The 26354-nt window shown below is 43.7% G+C and overlaps 1 protein-coding gene and 1 pseudogene across 18 annotated transcripts in view; one reads left to right on the forward strand and one right to left on the reverse strand.

The window, feature by feature from the left end:
- The window catches only part of KRBOX4 (KRAB box domain containing 4), a 39881-nt gene extending 21274 nt beyond the window's left edge, over nt 1-18607 (reverse strand). For 7 of the 18 annotated variants that reach the window (XR_004434995.1, XM_033202031.1, XM_033202032.1 and 4 more), the window contains exons 1-5: nt 18450-18607; nt 17495-17606; nt 15331-15375; nt 2389-2515; nt 1941-2051 (exon numbers count right to left, since the gene is read on the reverse strand). Coding sequence is in view for 17 of the 18 variants with exons in the window: in XM_033202031.1 (XP_033057922.1) it covers nt 1941-2051; nt 2389-2515; nt 15331-15345 (253 nt within the window). In the remaining variant the exon portion in view is untranslated. Of the gene's footprint in view, nt 1-3; nt 1404-1940; nt 2052-2388; nt 2516-15330; nt 15376-17494; nt 17607-18432 lie in introns of those variants that run through there. The other 11 variants (XM_033202035.1, XM_033202037.1, XM_033202028.1 and 8 more) reach the window with 5 other exon arrangements.
- LOC117078407 lies at nt 6253-9903 on the forward strand (annotated as a pseudogene).
- Nucleotides 18608-26354: the final 7747 nt, after the last annotated feature.

Here is a 26354-nt window from a genome sequence, read left to right on the forward strand (position 1 = left end):
AAGAAATGAGCCACTGGCACTTAGCTATATATTTTTTTAAGTTACCATATGAAATGCATAGCTATATTATTTAAAGTTACAAATGTAACCAATACAGGAACTAAAAATGAGCATATAACAAACTTGTGAAGAGCTCGGGAGTGGAAGGCCAAAGTGTGAGGGAAATCCTTACTTTTCATAGAGGGAAGATAAAACTGAAAACCCATAAAATGCAGATATAAAGGTATTCCCTAAACCTATGGAGGTGCTCACCAGAACCAAAAAGAGAAATCTTTAGAAGAAGCTGCCCTTCGGGGGGTGTGATTGGGAATGCACCTAAGATTACTTGTTAGCCTATACTGTTCTGCACTCTTAGACTGAATATATAAATGTCTGTATTTTAATATAATAGTTTTTCTTATGAGGGAATCGGGACTCAGGAGGGTAGACTGTGCCTGAATTTGCTTTTCCTCCCTTCTAGGATAGCACTGAAATGAGAACAAGACACAGTCATTACAATTCCAGGCATCACTGGAAGAAAGGAAGCATACCATCAGCACACCAGAAATCCTGATGAATCTCTAAGCAGCAGATATGGAATTACACTGAGCAACAAAGAGGTTATCATCACCCAAAACATTCCTGGAGGAAGCTACAGAATGGTGGGAGCCACAAATACCAGCACAGGGAGGATCTCAGAGAACAGGTGTGTGTGCTGAGGAGTGGGTTCTGGAGGAAGCCATCTGAGGAGTCCTTGGGGCCAGCACCTGACTACAGCTGATGCTCTGAAATTAATCTCTAATGAGTAGTGATTCTCAAGCTTCACTGTGTCTATGGGGTCCCTGGGGAGCTTGTTGAAATGCACATTCTCCTTCAGAAAATCTAGAGTGGGGCCTCAGATTCTGATTTTCTACTTAGTGCCCCAACAATGCCCAGGCTGCTGGTTCATGGATCACCCTCTGAAGAGTAACAGCATTCTAAACAGGCTTCTTTGCCATGGGCCAGTGAAGGGGATACCATGAAGGGGAGAGAAAGAGCAGACCAGTGTATCAGAAGAGTTTCTGGATCCTTGTAGGCAGCCCACAGGAAAAACAGACATGGAAAAAGCAGCTCTATGCAGGACTAAAATATGATTCACTGAAGTATTCCACCTTGGGAGTAATGTCCTCTCGAGTGTGTTTATTTTTTGAATAAGTAAAGAGATAATAACAAAAACAAGAGTTGAGTGGGAAGGATGTATTGAAAAATGGAGGAATCTGATAACAAGTAGTATGAAGTCAGATTTGTAACAGTCTGAGAAGAAATAAGTAGAGAAAACAGAAAATGGTGTGAGGTTTACAGTGTTAACCACAAAGTGAGAGCAGGCAAGAACGTGGTGGGTACCTGGCTGGGTAAAGGTCACTGGCAAAGCTTTGGTGTCCATACTGAGTCCAAAAAAAAAAAAAAACAACAACAGGTATGATAATCTACCTTAGGCTAAAAAACAAAAGCAAAAACAAAAAACAAACAAACAAATAAACAAAAAAACAATCCAAATTTCAGCCCGAAAGGGCCCACAGTATGCCCAATAAGAGGAAATGCTGACATCTATTAATACATCTACTATGGTGAAAATACAAAAGGCCAAGAAGGTGGGAGAATAAGTCTTAAAAGCTTCCAGAAAGGTGGTGGGAGAGGAATGAGAAGAGGCTTGGCACTTCTCACTAACAAGCCAGGAGGGTGGAAGGTAGAAATGGGATCTCAGAACAAGAGTGGCCACAATCTATGTGAACGCCAAGCAAAGAACACAGAGACGGTAACCGGCGGCCAGGCAGAGGCCTCATTTGGACATGACAACAGTTTCCGCTCATCAGAGCCTAGGCATGTCCACAAGTCCGGGGCTCTCAGAAGAGCTCCTGAGTGCATCCCAGAGGCCAAGCTCTCATCAACCAACCTGGTCCCTTTTCCCCGGCCTGACTCACCTGGCCTGTCCTCACCTGCACAGGTCCGTACCGGGGTCCCTCCATCTGCCATCCAGGACTCTTCTCCTGGTCCCAACCTGAAGATCACATCTGGCTTTGCAACTAGATACCCTGTTCAGGGGACATGACAAAGGACTTCGTTATTAATGCTGAGGAATTCCAGAACCTAGGCCCACCCCTGCAGGCTGAAGGTGGCATAGCCTCGGTGATGGCCCCATGCACACAGCTATCTGCCCCTCAGTACAGATCATTCACATAGCAAGCAAGGGCACCAATATGCTCTCCAGAGTCCAACGGGGACTACGAATACTACACAGTGGGCTGTAACCCAAACTCACTGAGGGTGGTAACCCACACTCATTGTTCCTAGGCCCCGGAGCTTGGAGCAGCTGAGAAAGAAACACAGTACTGGGGGCATTCTGCATCACCCCGTGGCGCGGTCCCTCACCCACGGACACCAGGTGGCTGTAGTTCTCAAGCATGACATCCCTGTAGAGGTTCTTCTGGGCAGAGTCCAGTTGCTGCCACTCCTCCAGGGTGAAGTCCACAAACACGTCCTTGAAGGTCAATGATTCCTGTAATGGCACATTCCTCTTTAGCATGCCAGGACCAGCCTGGGGCACCGGGACATGGCACCTCACGCACATGGAGGGCTTACTCTGTGCCCTCTAGGAGAAACTTGACAGATGAAGAGTGTGAGGCGCACAGAGCCTAAGTAACTAGCCCAGGTCACACAGCCAGGAATGAGGGAGTCGAATCCATGCAGTCTGGCTCCCGCATCCACACTAGCCTTTTTTTTTTTTTTGAGACTGAGTCTTGCTCTGTCACCCAGGCTGGAGTGCAGTGGCGTAATCTCGGCTCACTGCAACCTCTGCCTCCCAGGTTCAAGCAATTCTCCTGCCTCAGCCTCCAGAGTTGCTGGGACTACAGGAGCCCACCACCATGCCCGGCTAATTTTTGTATTTTTAGTACAGACGGGGTTTCACCATGTTGGCCAGGCTGGTCTCGAACCCCTGACCTTGTGATCTGCCCGCCTTGGCCTCCCAAAGTGCTGGGATTACAGGCGTGAGCCATCGTGCCTGGCCTGGCCTTTCTTATATAATTGTTCTTATGCCAGTCACTAGGCAGTTTGGCATAGTATATTACATAGAGTATCTACATGACTAAAATCATTTTGAACTTTATAGGAGAAACAGATAGGGTATGAGAAATATCTCACCCTGGAAATTCATTCACTCAACACATGTTTACTGAATAGAGGCCAGGCTGGTAAGTCCTGTGAAGTAAAGACTGATACAAAACCACACCTCTTGAACTCAAGAAGCTTCAGTTTAGTGGAGGGAGAAAAGCGACACTTAGACACTCATAGATGAAACCGAGGCAGCGAGGAAGCCTGCCTCACAGGACAGTGACAGATGTAGGACAGGGTCCGGGTGGTCCACAAAGGAGGAAGTCAGTCCTGCCTGGGGCTGACAGAGCAGGCTTTGCAGGGGACACAGAGCTACAACAAACAGTTCTAAACAGAGCTAATCAATCATGACAAACTGTTCCTACCTTCGCTCATCAATCATGAAACAAAGAACAGGAAGCCAGAGGTCTGTGGCCCTGGCAGCTGACTGAGGCAAAAGGGGAAAGGTCTGTGCTTGGCCTTGTCACCACCAAACAAGAACTCACTTCTACAAGGGCCCCAATTCCTCGCAAAGACTAATAACCCACCTGTTTCTGCTCCAGATCCCATCCTGTCACACCCACACTTGGTGGCCTTCAATTCAAGCCACTCGTTGCACCCGTAAGACCCAAATCAGCCACAGTGGCACTAGTTTACCCAGCTGTGCAGGAGAGGGGACAGGAAAGCCAGCCTGCCAGAGGGCGGTGACAGGCAGGTTTCTCCAGCAGGAGGGCTTCTCAGAGCAATCCAGGAGCTGTTAGCCCAAACTGCCCCTCCCTCGTGATAGCTCTGGTGCCAGGGAACAAAACCACACTGCTGAGTGCTAGGATGATGTTGCTTGGAAGCTCTAACCTGTTCCATAGACCAGTATCTCTTGTAATGGTCCCAGTGGCATGGCTTCCAGGGTCCCAGCAAAAGATGCGCCCAGTTACATATCACTGAGTGATAATGTGCTCAGAAAACCCCAGTCCATGGCTTCCTACCAGCCAGTCATCGTTTACTCAGTCCTCCAGTCCAGATGCAGTTTGTTTACCAATCCAGAGTCATTTTTATCTGGAGTAATGTCACCTGGTTTGATATTGTGAAATATATATTTGTTTTTTGTCCTGTCTCCTGGCAAAAGCTCCTGCAACCCTTGGAATAGACTCTGAAGTGATCAAAGTGTCTTTTATATGCTAATGAGATGACTGGTGGCTGGCTGCCCCTAGGTAGCTTCCGGATGGGAGCTGCTCACCAGAAAACCAGACAGGATTAGAGGGTTGGGAATTTCATCTCCATCCTCAAAACTCCTGGGAGGGGAGAGAAGATGAAGGCTGAGTTGATTACCAAGGGCCAATGATGATCATGCCTCTGTGATGAAGCCTCCATAAAAACCCCACTGTGGCTGGTTGTGGTGGCTGGCTCCTATGATCCCAGCACTATGGGTGGCTGAGGAGGGAGGATGACTTGAGGCCAGGAGGTTGGGCCTGCAGTGAGCCAAGACTGCACCACTGTTCTCCAGCCTGGGGGACAGAGCAAGATCTTGTTTCTCAAAAACAACAATAACCACCACCACCAAAGGACTGGGTGGATTCAGACAGCTTCCACACAGCTGAACACTTGGTGGTTCCCGGATGGTAGTGAGTACAGAGAGGGCATGAAAGGTCCGTGGACCTTCCCACATCCCTTGCCCTATGTATCTCTTCCATCTGGCGGTTCATCTGTATCCTCTGTAATATCCCCCCGCTTTTTTTTTTTGAGACAGAGTTTCGCTCTTGTTGCCCAGGCTAGAGTGCAATGACGCGATCTTGGCTCACTGCAACCTCTGCCTCCTGGGTTCAAGTGATTCTCCTGCCTCAGCCTCCTGAGTAGCTGGGATTACACACATGTGCCACCACACCCGGCTAATTTTGTATTTGTAGTAGAGACGGGGTTTCTCCATGTTGGTCAGGCTGGTCTCAAACTCCCGACCTCAGGTGATCCGCCCGCTTTGGCCTCCCAAAGTGCTGGGATTACAGGCACGAGCCACCGCGCTTGGCCTGTAATATCCTTTATAACAAATAGGGGAAAGTCAGGGAAACTGAAACTCACTCTGGCAAATTAATCAATCTTCAGGAGGGGTTCATGGGAACCCCCAATTTGTGGCCCATCAGTCAGATGTATAGGTGCCACCCTACTTGTGACTGACATCTCAAGTTGGCGCAGTCTTGTGGGACTAAGCCCTCAACCTGTGGGAGCTGACGCTAACTCCAGGTAGACGGTGTCAGAATGGAATTGACTTAAGAGCACACCCAGCTGGTGTCCAGGGAGAACCGCTTGGTATGTGGGGAACAGCCTGGGGCCTGGGATTACATCTGGTGTCGGAAGTGTTGTGTCAAGTGAGAGTAGACAGTAGGAGAAACTTGGGTTTCCTTCCTTATCTCTCAGACCCAGTAAAACAGCCGTCATTCCATTGTCAGGCTTCCAGTAACACAGAGCTAAACATGACAATGATAATGAGAGTTAATAACCATTAACAGATCCTAGAAGTACAGTGTCAGAGATTACTTCATAATAAAAGTATCTTAAATCTCTGCAGAAAAGATGTCATTAGAAAAATCTGGCTAGGCATTTATGGAGGGAAGAAACTCCATAAAAGTAAATTACTCATCTCACTCTGAGCCCCCAAGTAAATTACAGATGGATTAGAGATTTAAATATATACAAGATAACCATAAAAGTGATAGAGAAGTTAAAAGTTTTGATAGTTTTGTGGTGGCTGATAGCCTTTCTAAGCAATCCCCATATTCAGAAAATACATAGCTACAGGGTGATAAACTTGACTACCTAGACATTAGAAATTTCTTTCTTTCTTTTCTTTTCTTTTTCTTTCTTTTTTTTTTTTTTTTGACAGAGTCTCGCTCTGTTGTCTGTGACAAGACTGGAGTGCTGTGGCACTATCTTGGCTCACTGTAACCTCTGCCCCCCAGGTTCAAGCAATTCTCCTGCTTCAGCCTCCCGAGTAGCTGGGATTACAGGCATGCACCATCATGCCCGGCTAATTTTTTGTATGTTTAGTAGAGACAGGGTTTCACCATGTTGGCCAGGCTGGTCTCGAACTCCTGACCTCAGGTGATCCACCCGCCTTGGCCTCCCAAAATGCTGGGATTACAGATGTGAGTCACCATGCCCGGCTGCTCCTACTATGCTTTTCTGGACTTTGATTTTTTTCACTTAGACAAAAGTATCCCAGACATTCTTACATATCAGTCAATTTTTATCATGACAGTTCCAGAATATGGATGTGGCAATTTAACTACTCTCTGGTCCTCCTCATCCACGTGAAGTTTGTTTACCAATCAGGGGTCATTTTTATCATAAGCAATGCCACCTGGTAGTACAGCTGTCATTCTACCATTATTGGATTCTCAGGAACATGGGACGCTTAGGGCTTTCTCCTTCTACTTTTTGCTAGTATGAATAGAACTGCCTTGGAAATCTTTGTGGACATATAAATATTTCACTAGGATGGAGTCCTATCAATGCAACTGCTGATTAAAATAAGAAAAAGAGATCTTTAATAAGTACAGCCAAATTACCTGTCAACCAGCCAGTACTCTCATCCACAGTGACTCTTACCTACCTGTTCAAAGTTTACCACTCTTACAGATAAATGACAGCATGTATGTGAGTTTTAGTGAGGATTATAATCTTTTTGTATGTTTTGAGGCCACTAATATTTCTGTTGCTATGAAGACCATTCTGTTGGGTTGTCTTGTCTTATTGATATATTAAAGCTCTAGGGTAAAATTCTAGAAAGGGCATTACTGTGTTAAGGGTATGTGCAATGTAAATGTTGATATATGTAAATCAACTGTTCCACCACAAAATGCCATATACAGTGTATGACTTCTTTGGTGTTTTTTCTATATACTTGACTGTACTAACTGTTATCAACCTTTTTAATGTTTAAGAATATGAAGTATGATACATGGTATACTATTCTACATACATTTCATATTCTTTCAGCTATATATTAGGTGTGATCTTCAATGATTTGTTAGAATTTTAGTGTATAAAAGCAGGTAGATCATTGTTATGTATACTTCAAATATTTTTCTCACTTTGATATGTATGTTTGATAATTTTTAAGATTTTCATTGTGCTTAGAAATTTCTGATGTCGGGGCCAGGTGCGGTGGCTCATGCCTGTAATCCCAGCACTTTGAAAGGCCAAGGCAGGTGGATCACTTGAGGTCAGGAGTTCGACACCAGACTGGCCAACATGGTGAAACGTCGTCTCTACTAAAAATATAAAAATTAGCTGGGCATGGTGGCATATGCCTGTAATCCCAGCTACAGTAGAAGGGCTGAAACTGGGTTCATTTGTTGGAATGCAACAGAAAGGGAGGAATGAAAATCAGCCCTGTTTTCCTGGCTTAAAAACTGGGGACAGTAAACATCTTTGCAAATGGCATCACACTTTTTTCTCAGAAATTGCTTGCCTTATCTTTTTGTCTATATGTCCACCACATTTTGTGTCTTCTTTCATCCTTTTTCATTTTCTATATATGAATCCTTTGCATATCATATGCATTGCATATATTTTCTCTCAGCTTCAAATATGTCTTTTGACTCTACGGGTTTTAACATTTTAATACAGTTTAATCTGACAATCTTTCTCGTTATGGTTTCTAGGTTTCCCATCTTCATTACAAATGTTTCTTCTGATTTCCCATCGTGCTGAAGTGGGTGGCATGGCAAAGAAGGATAACACCGGAGTTTGACAAGGAGGTAGCATTTGGAATTCTCTGCTTTATCAGTACTTACAGGATCCGGGACACACAAGACTTAAATACGTTGTTGCCAAAAATGGAAAAATGCATCACAGAGGGATAACAAAAGCTTCCCACAAGAGTCCTACCAAAATACCTGGGATTCAGTAATCACTCAATGAACATAAACTCCACTTACTGGCATGCTCAGGGATGGGTTATTAAGTAACGCATTCTGTTAAAAGTGGCTAAAACCACCAAAAGTTGGGTTTTTTCTCAGCACAGTAAGAAAGATGACTTACTTCACAAGTTGAATACTGGATTCCGACTCAACTCATTACATACCATCCTGTAACAGGAAGTCCTGTTTCAAGAGGATGTGGAGCTCACTGAGCTACTTGATTCCAGTATCCTGTCTGCAGGGCAACCTCAACAACAGGAAAGTGGATACCTTGCAACACTTTGCTCCCTGGCAACCCCTAATATTTGGGATGTCTCCATGCTATTTGCCTTCATTAGTTTGCTCGTTATGCTTCCCATTTGGCGCACTGTATCTTCCTGGCTAAGAGCTTTGAGAGTATGGAGGACAGCTGAACTACAAGTGACCTGAAAAAAATACAATGTTCATTTGGAAGATATGGCAGCAAATAGCTGAGCTATTACTAACCTTGTAAGAAAAGCTTTATGTCTCATTCAAGAAACTGAAGTGATTTCCAGAGGATTTATACTTTTGCTTGACAGGGTCAGTGCTTTATCCCATTTAATAAATGGAATAATTTATTAAATGATTAATAATTATTAAATTTATAATTAATAAATCATAATTCATAAATATTTATAAATTATATAATTTAATACATTGAATTATTGTTGCATGATTAATAATAATAAATGATTATTTATCCCACTTAATAAAGCTAGACAGCATCCCACTCAGTACCTCATCGGTCTCTGGAAAGCTGTCTTCAGAACTTCCAAGCAGCAAGGCTATCTATCCTATGGATGCTAAAAAACTACCCTCTAAACTCTGAAAGTGACAATGTAACCAGCTATATCTGTGTCGTGCCTTTTAAGGAGCTAGGCCTTGGACTCAGTGAAGAGTAGATTTCAGAAGAGGAAGCACCTAACTTTACAGATGACTTCAGCCTGCCTACATTGAAGGTTTTGTTCCAACTCTGGGTGGCAGAGTTCAGAATTCTTCAGACGGTTAGCCTTCTTACTTTCTATAGCCAGTTCATCTCCTGGGCCTTTACTTAACTTCAGCACTTTTCCCCATCATATCTTATCTGATTTGACTCAAGGTCTACCTCATGCTTACTATGCTTGTTTGAAAGAGCTTAAGTGCAACTCTGAATTCTATCAGTACTTTGAAACTCAGCACCAGTCAGTACCAGTGTTTATCCAAAACTCACCAGAAGTCAAAAGAACTGAATAACGTTCACACAGCAGTGTGTGCAACTTGCAGCTCCATGTGAAAGCATTACTGAATAAGGTAATAATATCAAAGATACATTTGAAAAGCTTATTTGTATGAAGAAACACAAGAACAGTGTCAGAGGCTTATCAAATCCTAGAACAGAAATTAAAGTTGATTCAGCCCCATGTTTAAACAAGCAACAATTGCTGGGAAGAGGCCATTTCTCAGGTGGACAAACTGCTATGAAGAAATACAGATTAAAAAAAGGCAAGCCTCAGGTAGTGTGTGACAACCCACACTGTACAGTGGTACCTTTGATGCAGCCTACTCTACACACTGCAGACAAAGATCCACTCCCTGAGAAGGATGAATAGGACTTAAGCTTATGTAGGTGATACAGATATTGACAGTGATTGCGCAGAAAGGATGATTTTATTACTTGTCTCAAGAAGACAAAGAAAGACAGAAGCATAAGCATGAAGAATCCAAGGGGGTGCTCCAAGAATAAAATCTGTGCTGGGATTTAAAGCTTCAGAGGCAGAAAGGCAGAAGTGGTTGTAACCTCTACTTAGTGATCATGCTGTGTTGAAATCTTTGTCTCCTGTAAAGCCAGTGGAACCCACAAGTAATTCAGAACCATCAGCGAATTCAGATACAGGAAAAGTCAGTAAAAATGATACTGAAAAGGAAAATAGTAAACACTCCACAAGTGACAATGAAATAAGTAGGAGTGAGTATTTATGTGAACTCTCTAGAGCAGGGGTGTCCAATCTTTTGGCTTCCCTGAGCCATACTGGAAGAACTGTCTTGAGCCACACATAAAATACACTAACAATAATGACAGCTGATAAGCTTAAAGAAAAAAAAAAAACTGCAACAAAATCTCATAGATTTTTTGTTGTTGTTTGTTTGTTTTTTGTTTTTGTTTTTTTGAGACAGAGTTTCGCTCTATCGCCCAGGCTGGAGTACAGTGGCATGATCTTGGCTCACTGCAACCTCTGCCTCCCAGATTCAAGCAATTCTCCTGCCTCAGCCTCCTGAGTAGCCGGTATTACAGGCACGCACCACCATGCTTCGCTAATTTTTGTATTTTTAGTAGAGACAGGGTTTCGCCATGTTGGTCAGGCTGGTCTCAAACTCTTGAACTTGCGATCCGCCCGCCTCGGCCTCCCAAAGTGCTGGGATTACAGGCATGAGCCACCACACCCAGCCAAAAATCTTATAACGTTTTAAGAAAGTTTACGAATTGTGTTGGGCTGCATGCAAAGCTGTCGTGGGCTGCATGTGGCCTGGGGCCATGGGTTGGACAAGCTTACTCTAGAGGGTAAACATAAAGACAATTCTGCAAATGAAGTCTTCCTCCAAGGAGCAGAAGAGAGAATGCGTTACCAATGTGAAGGTGAAGATGAATCTCAAGCAGATGGAGGCATTCTGGCCACTACTCTCCCAGGGAGTCCTTACAGACTTCCATTAAGCAGAGGCTGGCATGGCTACAGCTGTCACTGGATTTTACCTTCACCGATGGCCTTGCTGTAGAAGTGGCTGTTAGATCTCTCTCCTTTACCATCATGCAGGAAGAGAATTTTGGTGATGAGGAGGAAGAACAAATGAGGTAGAAGAAAAGTAAGAACCAAGATTCACATGAAGTGATTTTAGGTTGTTTCTTTTGTGAAAGTGTTTAGCTTCAAGACTGGAGAGGGAATATGAGTGTACATCTACTATATATAAAGTTAAGATGTAAATTTACAGGAATAACCCTGGTGTGAGTAACTGATCTGAAATTAGTAGTTCCCTGTAATGGCAGATCTTTCAGAAAAAAAAAAAAAAAAAAAAAGAAAAGGCAAGGGCTCTATTGAATAAACTGTGGTTTTATTTGTGGTATAACTGATCAATCTTGGAAAAAAGTATTTTTAATAAGAAAGGAATGATCATTTCTTGCCAGAATTTGCTACCATAAGGTGATATGGATAATTCTGTTACAAGAACATTAACATTTAGTATGACTCTTTTTTACTGTATTCTTGCAGTTAATAACTACAGCTATATGTTAATAACAAGTTGTTTATATTTTATTTTTGTTTATACTAGTCTTAAAACAAAGATCCAGGGTCTGAATAAAAAAAATTAATTCATACAATGATACATGCTGGGGCTTGGAACTAAGAAGTAGTTTCAAAAGCACTTGGGTTATGACATTTCTTATGTTTCCTTATTTATGTGTGTACTTAGTAGTGAATTTTAAGATGTCCCAATGATCATTAAAAGAAAAACACTGTACCATTAAAAAAAAGTTTGCACTAAGCAAGGTTATGCCAATATCCTCTTACATTTTCACCAAATTTTTCAAATATATATTTAGGTATTTGATCAATCTGGAATTCACTTTTATATGATGTAGAAGAGTTTAACTTTCTGGGCAAAGGATATGAACAGACACTTCTCAAAAGAAGACATTCATACAGCCAACAGACACATGAAAAAATGCTCATCATCACTGGCCATCAGAGAAATGCAAATCAAAACCACAATGAGATACCATCTCATACCAGTTAGAATGGCAATCATTAAAAAATCAGGAAACAACAGGTGCTGGAGAGGATGTGGAGAAATAGGAACTCTTTTACACTGTTGGTGGGAGTGTAAACTAGTTCAACCATTGTGGAAAACAGTGTGGCGATTCCTCAAGGATCTAGAACTAGAAATACCATTTGACCCAGCCATCCCATTACTGGGATTATACCCAAAGGATTATAAGTCATGCTACTATAAAGACACATGCACACGTATGTTATTGCGGCACTATTCACAATAGCAAAGACTTGGAATCAACCCAAATGTCCATCTGTGACAGACTGGATTAAGAAAATGTGGCACATATACACCATGGAATACTATGCAGCCGTAAAAAAGGATGAGTTCATGGATGCAGCTGGAAACCATCATTCTCAGCAAACTATCACAAGAACAGAAAACCAAACACCACATGTTCTCACTCATAGGTGGGAACTGAACAATGAGATCACTTGGACACAGGAAGGGGATCATCACACACTGGGTCCTATTGTGGGGAAGGGGCGGGGAGGGATAGCATTAGGGGATATACCTAATGTAAATGATGAGTTAATGGGTGCAGCACACCAACATGGCACATGTATACATATGTAACAAACCTGCATGTTGTGCACATGTACCCTAGAACTTAAAGTATAATAAAAAAAAAAAGAAGAAGAAGAAGAGTTTAACTTTCTTTCCATCCAGACGGAGACTCAACGGTGCCACCATCATTCAGTCACCATTTTTTCCACATAACTGAAATGCCATTTTTAAAATCTCAACACACAGAATCCTATATAAGCAATACAAGAACTCTAGAAGCCACAAAAGATTGTAAAATGAGACATTAAAAACACATTGTGTCCACTCCCCAAGAGGTATAAGACAAATCAAAGCAAATAATAAACTATGAAAAATATTGACAACATATATGACAGAGATCTCATTTGCTTAAGTTAACCCAAGGAGCTAACATCCAGCAATCAAAGTAATTCCACACCCAAGAGAAAAGGGGGCAAATGACTAGAATAAATATTTGAAAGAAAAAAGTACAAACGGTGGTTAAAAACGAAAAAAGACACTCAAATCAAGAAAAGCGAATTAAAATGCACTACTCTTTTGTCCCTCACAATGGCAATAATCATAGCAGATAATACACTGTGATTTCCCATTTATAGGAAAAGGCATTATAATGTTGCCAGCAATGCAAATCAGTACATCCTATTTGGAAGGCAACTGACAGTTCTGAATCAAAATTCAAGATGCATAAACTTTGACCTAGAAACTTCATATCTAGAAAGTTATCCTATAAATGTGCTCACATGCACACAATGGGAATCTACTATACACTGCTATGTTGTTTATGGTAGTAAAAGACTAGGAATATCCTAAATATCTATTATTAGGAGAAAGGTAATAGTGGTATTACCATCAAATGAAATATCAAGCAGCCATTTTTGTAAACGGGGTAGGCCACTGGTTTTAAACACTGGATAATTTTATTCCTCAGGGAATATTTGACAATGACAAGAGATATTTTGGTTGCCAGCACTGGAGGAGGCAGCACTACTGGCATCTAGTAGAGAGTCCAGGGATGCTGCTACATATACAACGCACAGGAAGGCAACCCACGACAAATAATGACCTCAACCAAAATGTCAATAGTGCCACACTGAGAAACCCTGGTGTAGAGTTAACACAAATGAAAAGATCATTAAAAAAAAAAAAGGACCAGAAAGACCAGGATGTACTGTAACTTGTTAAAGAGAGAAAGAGAAAGAGAGAGAGAGAGAGCACATGCAGGAGAGAACGAGTGATTGTGCATAAGCAGAGAAAGAGATTCATGAGTTCAAGACCAGCCTGGGCAACATGGCAAAACTCCATCCCTACAAAAAATACAAAAATTGGCTGGGCATGGTGGCATGTGTCTGTAGTCCCAGCTACTTGGGAAGCTGAGGTGGGAGGATTGTTGAGTCTGGGAGGCGGAGGTTGCAGTGAGCTGAAATTGCACCACTGCACTTCAGCCTGGGGCATAGACCCAGACCCTGCTCAAAAAACAAAAACCACAAAAAACTTTTTGTTGTCGAACAAAGCTTTTGTTTGAATTTTTTTACCACGTGCATCCATTGCTTTTGAAATGCCCAATGCAATTTGTTAATGTTCTATTCAGAATGTTTTTAATATTTTGACATTTATATTCTTAAGGGAAACTCGTCTATGATTTTCTTTTTTGTAGTACCTTCCTCAAATTTCAGGTTAAGTGGCTTCACAAAATGAACCGGGTGACTTTTCATCTTTAATAGCCTGGAAAATTGGAACACAGAAATTATCTGGTCTTTACATTTAGTGAAAGGAGTAATTATGAAGGATTGCGGAGGGCAAATTTAAGTCTCAGTACCTTTTAGTCAAAACCCCACTACCAGGTATAACCTCCATAAACACTGGTACTATAGAATGAGTAGATACAGAGAAAGTTGTTCGTGAGGCACTGTATACAATAGTAAAAGAAATTAAAAACTTAAATATCCATAAAGTTACATGATATTAATACATCCATACTATGAAATCGAAATAGAAACAATCTTTATGTATCGACAAGGGACACCACCCAGAAAGTAATCAGGTGCAAAAGGCAAGATGGGTATGGAAGTATGATGCCATTTGTGTAAAAGCATAAAAACAATACATATGCATATGTTCTTAGTTCCTTACATTGATATAAATGTATCTACCCCACCATTTAACCCAACCGTTAACAATGGACTTCTCTGACGAGGAACATGGTACTGGGGGGAGAAAGACAGAATCCTTTGGGCTACTAGTTTTTTCTACGCACATCAAAACATTATGCACAATGTTATTATCATAAATATGAATGATGAAAAGACCAAGTGATCTAGAAATGAAGAAAGAGGAAAAAGCAAGATGAACCTATGTATTTAAACAATCTTCTGTGAGAAGGAAATGAAGAGAAGATGAGGTACAGTTCTCAGAAGAACAAGTAGAGAGCATGGTTGCTCACGCCTGTAATCCCAGCACTTTGGAGGCCGAGGTGGGGGAATCACTTGAGGTCAGGAGTTCAAAACCAGCCTGGCCAACATGGTGAAACCCCGTCTCTACTAAAAATACAAAAATTAGCCAGGCGTGGTGGTGGGCACCTGTAATCCCAGCTACTCGGAAGGCTGAGGCAGGAGAATTACTTGAACCCAGAAGGTGGAGGTTGCAGCAAGCTGAGATTGTGCCACTGCACTCCGAGTGAGCCTCTGTCTCAAAAAAAAAAAAAAAAGAAAGAAAAAGAAAAAGAAAAAGAAAAAAAAAGAACAAGAAGTCCAGAGAGGAATCTTTTGTCTTTCCTCTCTCCTGGTGAGGGGAAGGATTAGAGAAACCAGAGGCTGAGAACAAGTTGAACAGAAAACAGCCAGAGAAGAGGGGATAATTGGTATTTTCAAGTCTGCTATATAGATTCCAAACCTTGCCTCAATTTCACTGGAAACAAAGTATGGGTAAATTAGGAACTCACCTGGGACATGGCCATCCTGTTCTGCTCTGGATAAAGGATGGAGATCTATAAAGGCAAAATTAGGAGAGTACACTCGGTAGGTACAGCCATTAGACCACCATTACCATCCTGATAATAATTACCCTTGTACCCTGGGGAGAATGATCTAAAAACATGACCTGGTAGCTCCAGCTGTTTCCATGAAACTCTACTAAGATCATGTAGGTTTTGCAAATGAAATTTTGTTTCCCTTACTGGACAGATGTATGACTTGTGTCTAAAGATATCTACTTTAGAAACCAGTTACAATTAACATCTCCTTTATCTTAAGAGTTCTATTCCTAGACATTTGTCATAATGAAACAATTCTAAATGTGGAAAAGTTGAAAGAATGTTAACTGTAGTCATTTCTACCATTAAAATATTAGTATGTGGAAGCAGCCAGGTGCAGAGGCTCATGCTTATAATCCGAGCACTTTGGGAGGCCGATGTGGGCGGATCACTGGAGCCCAGGAGTTCGACACCAGCCTGGGCAACATGGCGAAACCACATCTCTACAAAAATTAGCCAGACATGGTAGCACATACCTGTAGTCCCTGCTACTCTGAAGGCTAGGTGGGAGGATCACTTGAGCCCAGGAAGGGGAGGTTGCAGTGAGCCAAGATGGCACCACTGCACTCCAGCCTGGGCGACAGAGGGAATCTCTGTCTAAACAAAAAACAAATAAACAAACAAAAAAATTGGAAGCAACTAAATGGGCAGCAAAGAGGACACAGTTAAAAAATATGACACATGCAAAAGCAGGTATACTGAACAGGCTTTCAAAATGCTATGGAATTGGTTTTTAGTTCCTAATGTGTTTAAAAGCAGCTTCCAAGAAAGCAAGTGCAGTGTGATCTCATTTTTGATAATCAATATGCACATATATGACGTCTCAGAGGATTTATTAAAATGCTGATATTGGTTACTATTGAGTGGTGATTTCAATTTTCTTCTTTTATTTGCATTTTCTCAATTTTTGATAAAGAATATCACTAGTAAAACAAAACTGAAAAATTATTAAAAATTACCTCTTATCAAACTGAGTCCTACAGGTGAAAAGACCCTCTGCAAGTATGTATGAGTAGGATCTCTTGATGTGGTCTGGAGGAAGGAGGCCAACAAGGGCTCAGAGTGCTGCAGGGGAGGAGAGGTGTGGGGCTGGGTGGTAACAGCCCAGCACTGTCAGTTCTGTGAGGGGCTGAAAACCACTGTGCCTGCTCCCCCGCATCTGCCTCTTTAACTGGCCACCTACCCTGTTCCCACCCCACCACTTCCTCCTTTCTCACAATTTGCATTTTGATTGCCAGGCTCCTCCTTCTTTGGCAGTTTTTCAAAAGAAAGTTCCAGCAAGGAGCTTCTGTGCAGAGCAACCATTGCATACTGCAGCAATCACTGCGACAGTATCAAGGTAACAGGGTTCAGCTTGGTGTAGCTTAGCAGGTCATGTCACCAGCCCACTTTCATTAAACATTGAAATAAGGCAGCAGAGCTGGATGACAGCATACCTAGAGACTACTCTGAAATTCTATAAACTAAAAACATACTTTCTGCACTTTGGTCAGGATGAAGGGACACTCGCATTTCCCCTGGAGCAGGTGCCTGGTTGATGATGTGGGGGGCTGACTCAAATTCAGAAAAAGCCAATGGCAAGAGAAGGAAGCGCGGGGTGCACAAATAGGTGTGCTAGGAGAGGCCAATCCTCTGTGGCTGGCTGTGATCCTTCCCAGCCTCATCCTGCCTTTGCAGCCACTACAGCAGGGCACCTGCCCCATGGAAGGCACCCATGCCTCCATTCACCTGTGACTTTCACCTGTCCCTCCTCCAGTAGGAATCAAACTGCACTGTCACATGGTCCTCGATGGCACCTGGAAGTTGAGCCAGTTTGCTCTGTCTCAGCAGAAGTGAGGGACAAAGGTCACTACGGGTCCAGCTCTTCTAGGACCTGCTGTCCTATGAGCCTCCTTTCTCTGCCCTGAGGATCTGGGTCTGGACTCTGGACTGAGGCTTCTCCTCCAACTCGCCTCAGCTCAGTGTACCTCTCTTATGTCCAAGGCGGCAGGACCAAGGGACTCAGAGACAAACACACCCCAGCTGGGGCCATCACTATAGCACCAGATCTCTGCCTGTGACCCAGGGAACTCACCTCCTCCTGGGGCCTCAGCCTAAGTCTTCTGAGACTAAGTGAGGAAGCCGGGGCACAGATAAACTGGAGTCTGAAGTCGGTGTAGCAGTGGTCTCAGGTCTGCACTCTGACCCTTGAAACACAATGACCACAGGAGATTCAATTAGCAACACCTATGCTCCCTTCCATGCAGTGAAGTTGAGTAAAACCCAAAGGTTTTTACCCAATAGAAGAGGGACCAACGCCTCATTCTAGCTTTAAGAGTTAATTAACATTCATGCACAGCTCAATTATCCCCAGTGACTAAAACCCTGCCTTCCTGAGTCTGGGCTTTGGAACCAACTGATTGACTGCTGTGCCACTTTTATTCACTGAAGAAATGAGTGCCTTCCATGAGCCCGTTCTCCGTGCTGGAAATACATCAGTGAACAAAATCTCAAAGTCCCAGCTCCTGCAGAGTTTCTAGTCTAGCGGGGGAGACACACAGGAAACAATAAACACGATAAACAAAGCACAGGAAATGAAAAAGGATTCCTCGGGTTTGCTACCTATGTGACTTTGGACAGGTTGCCAAGCCACACTGAGCCATTTTCTCTCTATAACATGAAAATAATCATGTAACACCTCACAGGGCTCCTGTGAAGATTAATATGAAACATTTCCAAGGTTGCCTGGCATTTTTAGGAGCTCAGGGAACAGGGGCCGAGTGACTCAATCAATCAGTCACTTGCTGGGCCCGAACCTCGCCAACACTCACGCCCACAGGCCTGCGGGTCTCAGGGAACCCGACCCTGGTCCTGGCTCAGAGGGTCCTGAGAGCAAGGGGTCTGTCTCAGGCGGGGAAGTGGCCTGGAGGATAGGCTTTTGAGCTAGGCTGTAGAGCCACCCTGTCACCCACAAAGGCGTCCCATGACCCCATGGTCCCGTCAACCCCCGTCCCCCATCAAAACTATCACCACCTCCGCGTCCCTCTTACTTCACCGCCAAGAGCCTGAAACCTCAGAGGCCGACAACAACAGCTAATGTGAACTAGGAACCGCCCGCCGGGGTCAGCCGAGCACTTCCGCTTCCCACCGCCCCCTGGGAACGCGGGATGGGGTCGGAGTGTGTCGCAGCGCCGCGCACGCGCAGTAGCACGGGGGGTGGGTGCGCCACCGCCAATGGCCAATGTGGCGGCTTCCAGGGGCCCTGTGTTTCCGATAGTGTTCGGATTGGGGACAAAAGCGTGTGACCATTTTCCGTGGCGAGTGGTACAAAAGGCCCAGGGGGTCATCCCTTGGCGGCGAGAGGCAAGCGGACTTTCCAGCGGCCTAGCTCCCGCCCGCAGGGAGGCCGAAGTGCCCCTTCTCCCACTTCGTCCTCCTGCATCGCGACCCTCCCAGTCGCTGCGGCATTGGGTGTTCGCGTCCCTCTGTCCCGAAAGCCATTGTTCCCGCTTTTTTCCCCTCCTGGGAATAGGAAAAAGAGTCGCGCCTCCGGCGTCAATAGCGCTCGGAGGCGCGGCCGTCTAAGGTCCAGGCGGGTCTCAGGGAACCCGACCATGGGGCTGGCGCTCAGAGAGTCATGAGAGCAAGGGGTCTGGCTCAGGCGGGGGAGTGGCCTGGAGGATGCGCTTTTGAGCTGGGCTGCAGAGCCAGCAATCTCTTGAAATGAGGAAAGAAACCCTCATTCCGATTTTTCTCTACTCAATAGAGGGGCTCCAATTCCTGAGATCCTAGACCCCTGGGAGAATCTGGATTTTACTTTTTTGAAAACGCACTGTAAATAGCAGAGAGGTGTTTTCTCTCAGATTGCCAGCCAGTGGCAACATGGTCCCCTAAAAAGGCCTGTACAGTAGCCTTGAGGAAAGTTTTCTGTTTCCTGTCTGGACCTGGGGGAAACAGACCAAGTGTATTCTTCATCCTTCTGTGGCTGCCTGGTCACCAAGCAGGCTTCCTTGGGTCAGGTATGGCAGAGTCTCCACCAGGTACAAAGCAGCCCCTTCTGTGCTGGAGCCAACTGGTTCCAGACACTGTTTATAGATGAAAGTGTCACAGCTGATCATGGAATCCATCAGATATGTATTTAATTTCCATTTGAACATGGGTCTTTCTCCTTTTTCTCTTTCTCCTCTGCAGGTTAACTTGCATTCCCCAGGTAGTTTGAATGAGTCTCAGTCCAAATTTGCAAACTCAGTACAGCCATCCCCTGAGAAGTCACCCTGTCTAAGCCTCCTGTACAAGTCCTAGGAAAAGAACCTGTTTTCCCTTGGGCATATGAGCAGTGAATTATTGCTCATTCAGAATTTCATATGTATGTGTTGCTGATGGCCAGGTTTGGAGATACCAACCTATTTGTTTTTAGAGGAGAGGTGAACTGATAACATTCTTTTCAGACATCACTATCACTAGGCAGGAAAGGGCTAATAGTATGACAGTGTCCTGAGGACAATAAACTGCAAACTGCGAAAGCACCTGATCTGTGCCCTGACCAGCATCTCTCCATATCCTGATTCTGCAGGAACAGGCATTTCTTCAGAAAGAGAAGGGACTGATGTTTTAGATGTGACCAGATGCAGGGCACGCTTTTATTGCCATGCCAGCATTTGCTATTCATGATGTTAGTATTCAAAAATTAAGAAACACCCTGCTTGGGACATTGGTGTCTTCTAATCCATTGGAAGAGAAGACTGGAATCCACCACTTACTAGCTTCTTGGGCCTCATTTCCCCCTTTTCTCCCACAGCTGAGGACCACTTATCCTAGATGGCTGCTGTTATTGTTCAAAGGAACATCTTTAGAGCCTCAAGCCCAGGAATAGCCCATGGCAGGCACCTGGTAAATGTCAGTTTTCACTGTCCTCTCCCAACACTATGAAACATGCTGTGCTCTCTGCAACTGCTCCTGTGGATTTCCATAGGCAGGAGAGTATCCAGTGTTAAGTGGAGCTGGTATTTTCAGAAATGAAGCCCCTTTCCTTATTTGTGCCAGCCCGCTTTGTCTTGGGCGTATGTGCATTGCATTATTGCCCACTCTGTATTTTATTTGCATCTGTTAACGATGGCCAGGTTCAGAGATACCACCCTATTTATTTCTAGAGGAGAGGTGAACTGATAACTTTCTTTTCTCGTATCATTATCTCTAGGTAGGAAAGGATTAATAGAGTTAGTATGACAGTGTCCTGTGGACAGCACAGAAACCACCCCAACCTCTGCCCTCCTGCAAGCTGCAGAAGTACCTGGTTTGTGGCCTTTGCCAGCCTCTCTTCATATCCTGATTCTGCAGGAACAGGTGCTTGAACATTAGGAGAAGGGGCTGAATCTTTGCATGGGGTTTCATGAAGGGCACACTGATATTGGGATGCTAGCATTTGCCATTCATGACATTGGCATTCGGGTATCATGAAACACAGGAAAGTTTTTCCAACCCCCATCGTATTGACTGTTGGGATCTACTAATCCAGTAGAAGAGAAGACTCAAATCCATCACTTACTGACCCGTTGGACTTAAGTTCCCTCCTCGTTGTCATAGCCAAGCACCACCTGTCCTAGATGGCTCCTGTTTTGTTCAGAGGAACATCTCTAGAGCTGCAGGCCCAGAAATAGCCCTTGGCAGGCACCTGGTAAATGGTGTTTTCATTTTCCTCTCTCCCACACTATGGAACATGCCGGTGCCCCTTTTGGACTTTTCCATACTGTGGGCTTCCCTTTTGCCATTTCCTTGCACAGGTGTGCCTGTGCCTGGCACCAACTTTGTCCAGGATCACTACTTGTATCTACCTGCAGACATTTTTAAATGCATAAGTTAGGCTTCTTATTGAGCTGAAATTTATTCTATTCCTGATGCTACAATATTATTTGCATTGATACCCAGTCCACAGTTTGTTTCAGTCATCCTGGTGCGGTGGGCCTTCTGAAATCCAGTTTGAGCCTCCCCTTATCAAAGGACTTGCAAGGTTGTCAGGAAGTTCCAGACCTCAGCAGCAGTTACTGCAAGGCACTGCTGGGCTTTTTCCACATCTGAAGGGCAGAGGTCCTGAGTAATTGCAGTGGGCAGGAGCTGAGTCATGCTTGATTTCTTGCTGTGGTTTGGCATGTTGCTGATGGTCCCTGGAACCTCCCTCTTCCTAGATCCTTTCCCTCCAGTAAGTGTGGCGACAGGCCCACCAGGCAATGCCTTGATGACATTCCATTTTTTGAACTGTGTAAGTTCCTGTAGGGAAAGGAAAGCCAGTTACAAGTGGTCATCTCCTACCTGGATGGCACTGCTCTGTATATGGCTGCTCTGTGGATTTTCACAGGGAAGGGAGTATCTAGAGTGAGTGTAACTGGAATAGACAACAAAGGAATGGGGAATACACACAAGGGAACTGGTTGATTGCCTAAGATAATATCATGAAGCCAATCTCATGCCTGTCTGGTGGTTCAGAGGTTAGAGCTCCAGTCTTTGAGCGACTGTGCCCATTGTTGAGAGTTATGTATACTATGATAAACACCAAAGTTAGGAGTCTTCAGCTAGCCTCCAGGTGGCTCTATTTTAGATATCTCTTTCTGTTCTTGAAAGATAGTACAGGAAGTGAGAGTATAATAAGATGTACAGTGAATTTACATGATGCCAGGCTTGTGCTATGTGATTTACATTAATTACTTCATTTTAAAATCTTTTTTTTTAATACAGAGTTTCACTCTGTTACCCAGGCTGAAGTGCAGTGGCGTGATCTCGGCTCACTGCAACCTCCACCTCCTGGATTCAAGTGATTCTCCTGCCTCAGCCTCCCAAGTAGCTGGGATTACAGGCGCATGCCACCGTGCCCAGCTAATTTTTGTATTTTTAGTAGAGACAGGGTTTCGCCATGTTGGCCAGGCTGGTCTTGAACTCCTGACCTCAGGTGATCAGCCCACCTCAGTTTCCCGAAGTGCTGGGATTACAGGCATGAACCACCGCACCCAGCCCATTTAAAAATTCTCAATGTCTGTCATTATTATGATACCCTATCTTACAGATAAAGAGACTGAAGCCCACAGATATCAGGCAACTCGCCAAAAGCTTCATAGCTGATAAATGAACTCAGGATTTAAGGTTAGACAGTTTGGCTCCAGAACATACACCATTGATCTTGACACCATTCTGTAGTTATTAGAGCACCCTATTTACAGAAAAAGGATCAGGGTGATTACTTGACTTGCCCAATTTGGACAGCCAGTGAGGGGCAGAATTAAAACTAACACCTAGGTCTCCTGACTTCAAATCTCATTCTTTTTTCAGGCTGACATTTGTCTTATCCCAGGTCCTCTGGAGCAGTGCATCTCAGACTTGAATGCCCATTGGGATCCCCTTAAGGATCTTGTTAAATTGGAGATTGTGATTCAATACTTCTGTAAAGGGCCTGAAATTCCGCATTTCTAACAAACTCTCAGACAATGTTATTACTGCCGGTCCTCAGACTATGCTTTCAGTCAAAAGAAGATTTGAGCAACCCTCTAGTTTAGCAGCTGTGGTTTCCAAGCAGGAGAATTTCCTTAAACACATATCTACCTACACACACACACACACACCCCCACACACACACAAAGACACAGCAGGTGTGTTCTCTGAGTCTCACTTCTGAGACCCCTTAACAATCCCTTCTGGGGTGAAGAGTCTGAGGCCCAAGGAGGAAAAAACTCTTCAGGGAGTCATTAACAGACTGGAACTAGGACCCATTCCACTTGACTTCTCAGCCAATATTCCTCCCTCCCCCGTTCCTTCCCCCATTGCATGAGGGTTTCTGGGGAGAACAGTAGTAAAGGAATGGGCATTGTTCAATGTCACATTATTCATGACTTTGCAGGAAAAAAACAAGGTGATCCTCATTCCAGGTCTTCTTGCCCGCCATGCTGTACCGAACAAGCGATTTAGCTGCCCGGGAGGATCCAACTGTACTGAGCCTAGGAGAAAGGTCAAAATGGTTCGTTTCGGAAATCTGCCTGCCCATGCAGCTACCATCCTGGGGAAAATGTAACTACAGCAGCCTCTCAGATGCTCAGACACCATTTGTAAGCCCAGTTGCCTGCCCACAAACTCTAGGAACTACCAGTAGCTAGATGCATACTACAACTTTTGTACTACTATGGTTAGGTCAAACTACTGATTAGACCCAAAATTTTTATTTTTTTATTTTTTTTATTATTATACTTTAAGTTCTAGGGTACATGTGCATAACGTGCAGGTTTGTTACATATGTATACTTGTGCCATGTTGGTGTGCTGCACCCATCAACTCGTCAGCACTCATCAATTCGTCATTTATATCAGGTATAACTCCCAATGCAATCCCTCCCCCCTCCCCCCCCCCCCCCATGATAGGCCCCGATGTGTGATGTTCCCCTTCCCGGGTCCAAGTGGTCTCATTGTTCAGTTCCCACCTATGAGTGAGAACATGCGGTGTTTGGTTTTCTGTTCTTGTGATAGTTTGCTAAGAATGATGGTTTCCAGCTGCATCCATGTCCCTACAAAGGACGCAAACTCATCCTTTTTAATGGCTGCATAGTATTCCATGGTGTATATGTGCCACATTTTCTTAATCCAGTCTGTCACTGATGGACACTTGGGTTGATTCCAAGTCTTTGCTATTGTGAATAGTGCTGCAATAAACATACGTGTGCATGTGTCTTTATAGCAGCATGATTTATAATCCTTTGGGTATATCCCCAGTAATGGGATGGCTGGGTCATATGGTACATCTAGTTCTAGATCCTTGAGGAATTGCCATACTCTTTTCCATAATGGTTGAACCAGTTTACAATCCCACCAACAGTGTAAAAGTGTTCCTATTTCTCCATATCCTCTCCAGCACCTGTTGTTTCCTGACTTTTTAATGATTGCCATTCTAACTGGTGTGAGATGGTATCTCATTGTGGTTTTGATTTGCATTTCTCTGATGGTGAGTGATGATGAGCATTTTTTCATGTGTCTGTTGGCTGTATGAATGTCTTCTTTTGAGAAATGTCTGTTCATATCCTTTGCCCACTTTTTGATGGGGTGTTTGTTTTTTTCTTGTAAATTTGTTTGAGTTCTTTGTAGGTTCTGGATATCAGCCCTTTGTCAGATGAGTAGGTTGCAAAAATTTTCTCCCATTCTGTAGGTTGCCTGTTCACTCTGATGGTAGTTTCTTTTGCTGTGCAGAAGCTCTTTAGTTTAATCATATCCCATTTGTCAATTTTGGCTTTTGTTGCCGTTGCTTTTGGTGTTTTAGACATGAAGTCCTTGCCCATGCCTATGTCCTGAATGGTACTACCTAGGTTTTCTTCTAGGGTTTTTATGGTATTAGGTCTAACATTTAAGTCTCTAATCCATCTTGAATTAATTTTCGTATAAGGAGTAAGGAAAGGATCCAGTTTCAGCTTTCTACTTATGGCTAGCCAATTTTCCCAGCACCATTTATTAAATAGGGAATCCTTCCCGCATTTCTTGTTTCTCTCAGGTTTGTCAAAGATCAGATGGCTGTAGATGTGTGGTATTATTTCTGAGGACTCTGTTCTGTTCCATTGTAGACCCAAAATTTAATGGCTCAGATGCAATCTCTTTCTTGCTCACACAAGAATCAACTGTGGGTATTCCATATTGACAGGCAGTGCCCCTTCATGTAGACCCAGCCTGTTGTCATCTCTGCCCTCTTCAAAATGGCTTCCAAGGCGCTCTGGGCATCATCATTCCTGGAAGTGAGAAAGAATATGGACGAGTATAGCTCAGGGTTTACAACTAGCTTTCAGGATCACCGTGGTCAGGAAATTGTTTCTGCCACCCAGAGGTCAGAAAACTGCAGAAAGCCATTGCTGATAACATGAGTATCCCATTGGCCCCAGCATGATTAGCTTAGAAAGGAGCTTAACAGGGTGCTGTGAAAACTCACATCTGCTCTTCCTGCTAGAGGAAAAGTATGGCTTCTAGCTCCCTTCTCTCTTCCAAATTTTCTTCAGAGATTGCATTCACAAGGGAGTCTGAGAAATATTGTCTCAAGGCCTCCAGCCTCTGAAATCCAGGGAAGAGAATAAGAGTGGGAATGTTGTGGAGTGTCAATAGACAATACCTTGTGCATCTTTGAAATTCACATTAAAGTTGAAAGATTTGTCTCCCTTTTCTTCCTTCCAAACTGAAGTAGAAGACTGCAGAACCCTCTAGTGTCACTGCAAACTGAGGCATCAGCTGCCGAGGCAAGCAACAATAGTTTGTGTCATGAAATTTTCTTTTCCAGGTCCTAGACTCCCTGGGTATAAAGTTAGCCCTAGTTTATGCTCCCCAGTATTCTTGTGGCCCTGGTTTAAATGTGTCCCCTAAAATTCATGTGTTGGAAAGTTAATCCCCAGTGGAACATTGTTTAGGTGGGGCCTTCAGTTTAAGAGGCGATTAGGTCATGAAGGCTTTGCCCTCATGAATGGATTAATGTGGGAGTGGGTTCATTATTGTGGGAGTGGAGTTCTTATAAAGGATGAGTTTGTCCTCCTCTCTTGCTCTGTCTCTCCTCTGTGATGTCTTCTGCTATGCTATGATAAAGCGAAAAGGCCTTCATCAGATTGAGCCATGACCCAAATAAATTCTGTTAACTAAAAATTACTCAGTCTGTGGTATTCTGTTATAGCAGCATAGAATGAACTAAGACAGAAAATTGGTACTGAGAAGTGGTGCAATTGTTATAACAAATACTTAAAATGTGGACGCACCTTGAAATTGGGTAATGGTTAGAGGCTGGAAGAATTTAGAAGAGCAGACTAGAAAAAGCCTAGGTGGCCATAAATGGAGCATAAAGATCATTTCTGGTGAGGGCTCAGAAGTAGACAAGAGCTGTAGCAAAAGCCTAAATCTTCTTAGAGGTTAGTTAAGTGGCCATTGTATTGTGTCATTCTTGCATTGCTGTAAAGAAATACC

The sequence above is a fragment of the Trachypithecus francoisi genome, unplaced genomic scaffold, assembly GCF_009764315.1.
Source record: "Trachypithecus francoisi isolate TF-2019V2 unplaced genomic scaffold, Tfra_2.0 Lachesis_group6, whole genome shotgun sequence".
Lineage (NCBI taxonomy): Eukaryota > Metazoa > Chordata > Mammalia > Primates > Cercopithecidae > Trachypithecus > Trachypithecus francoisi.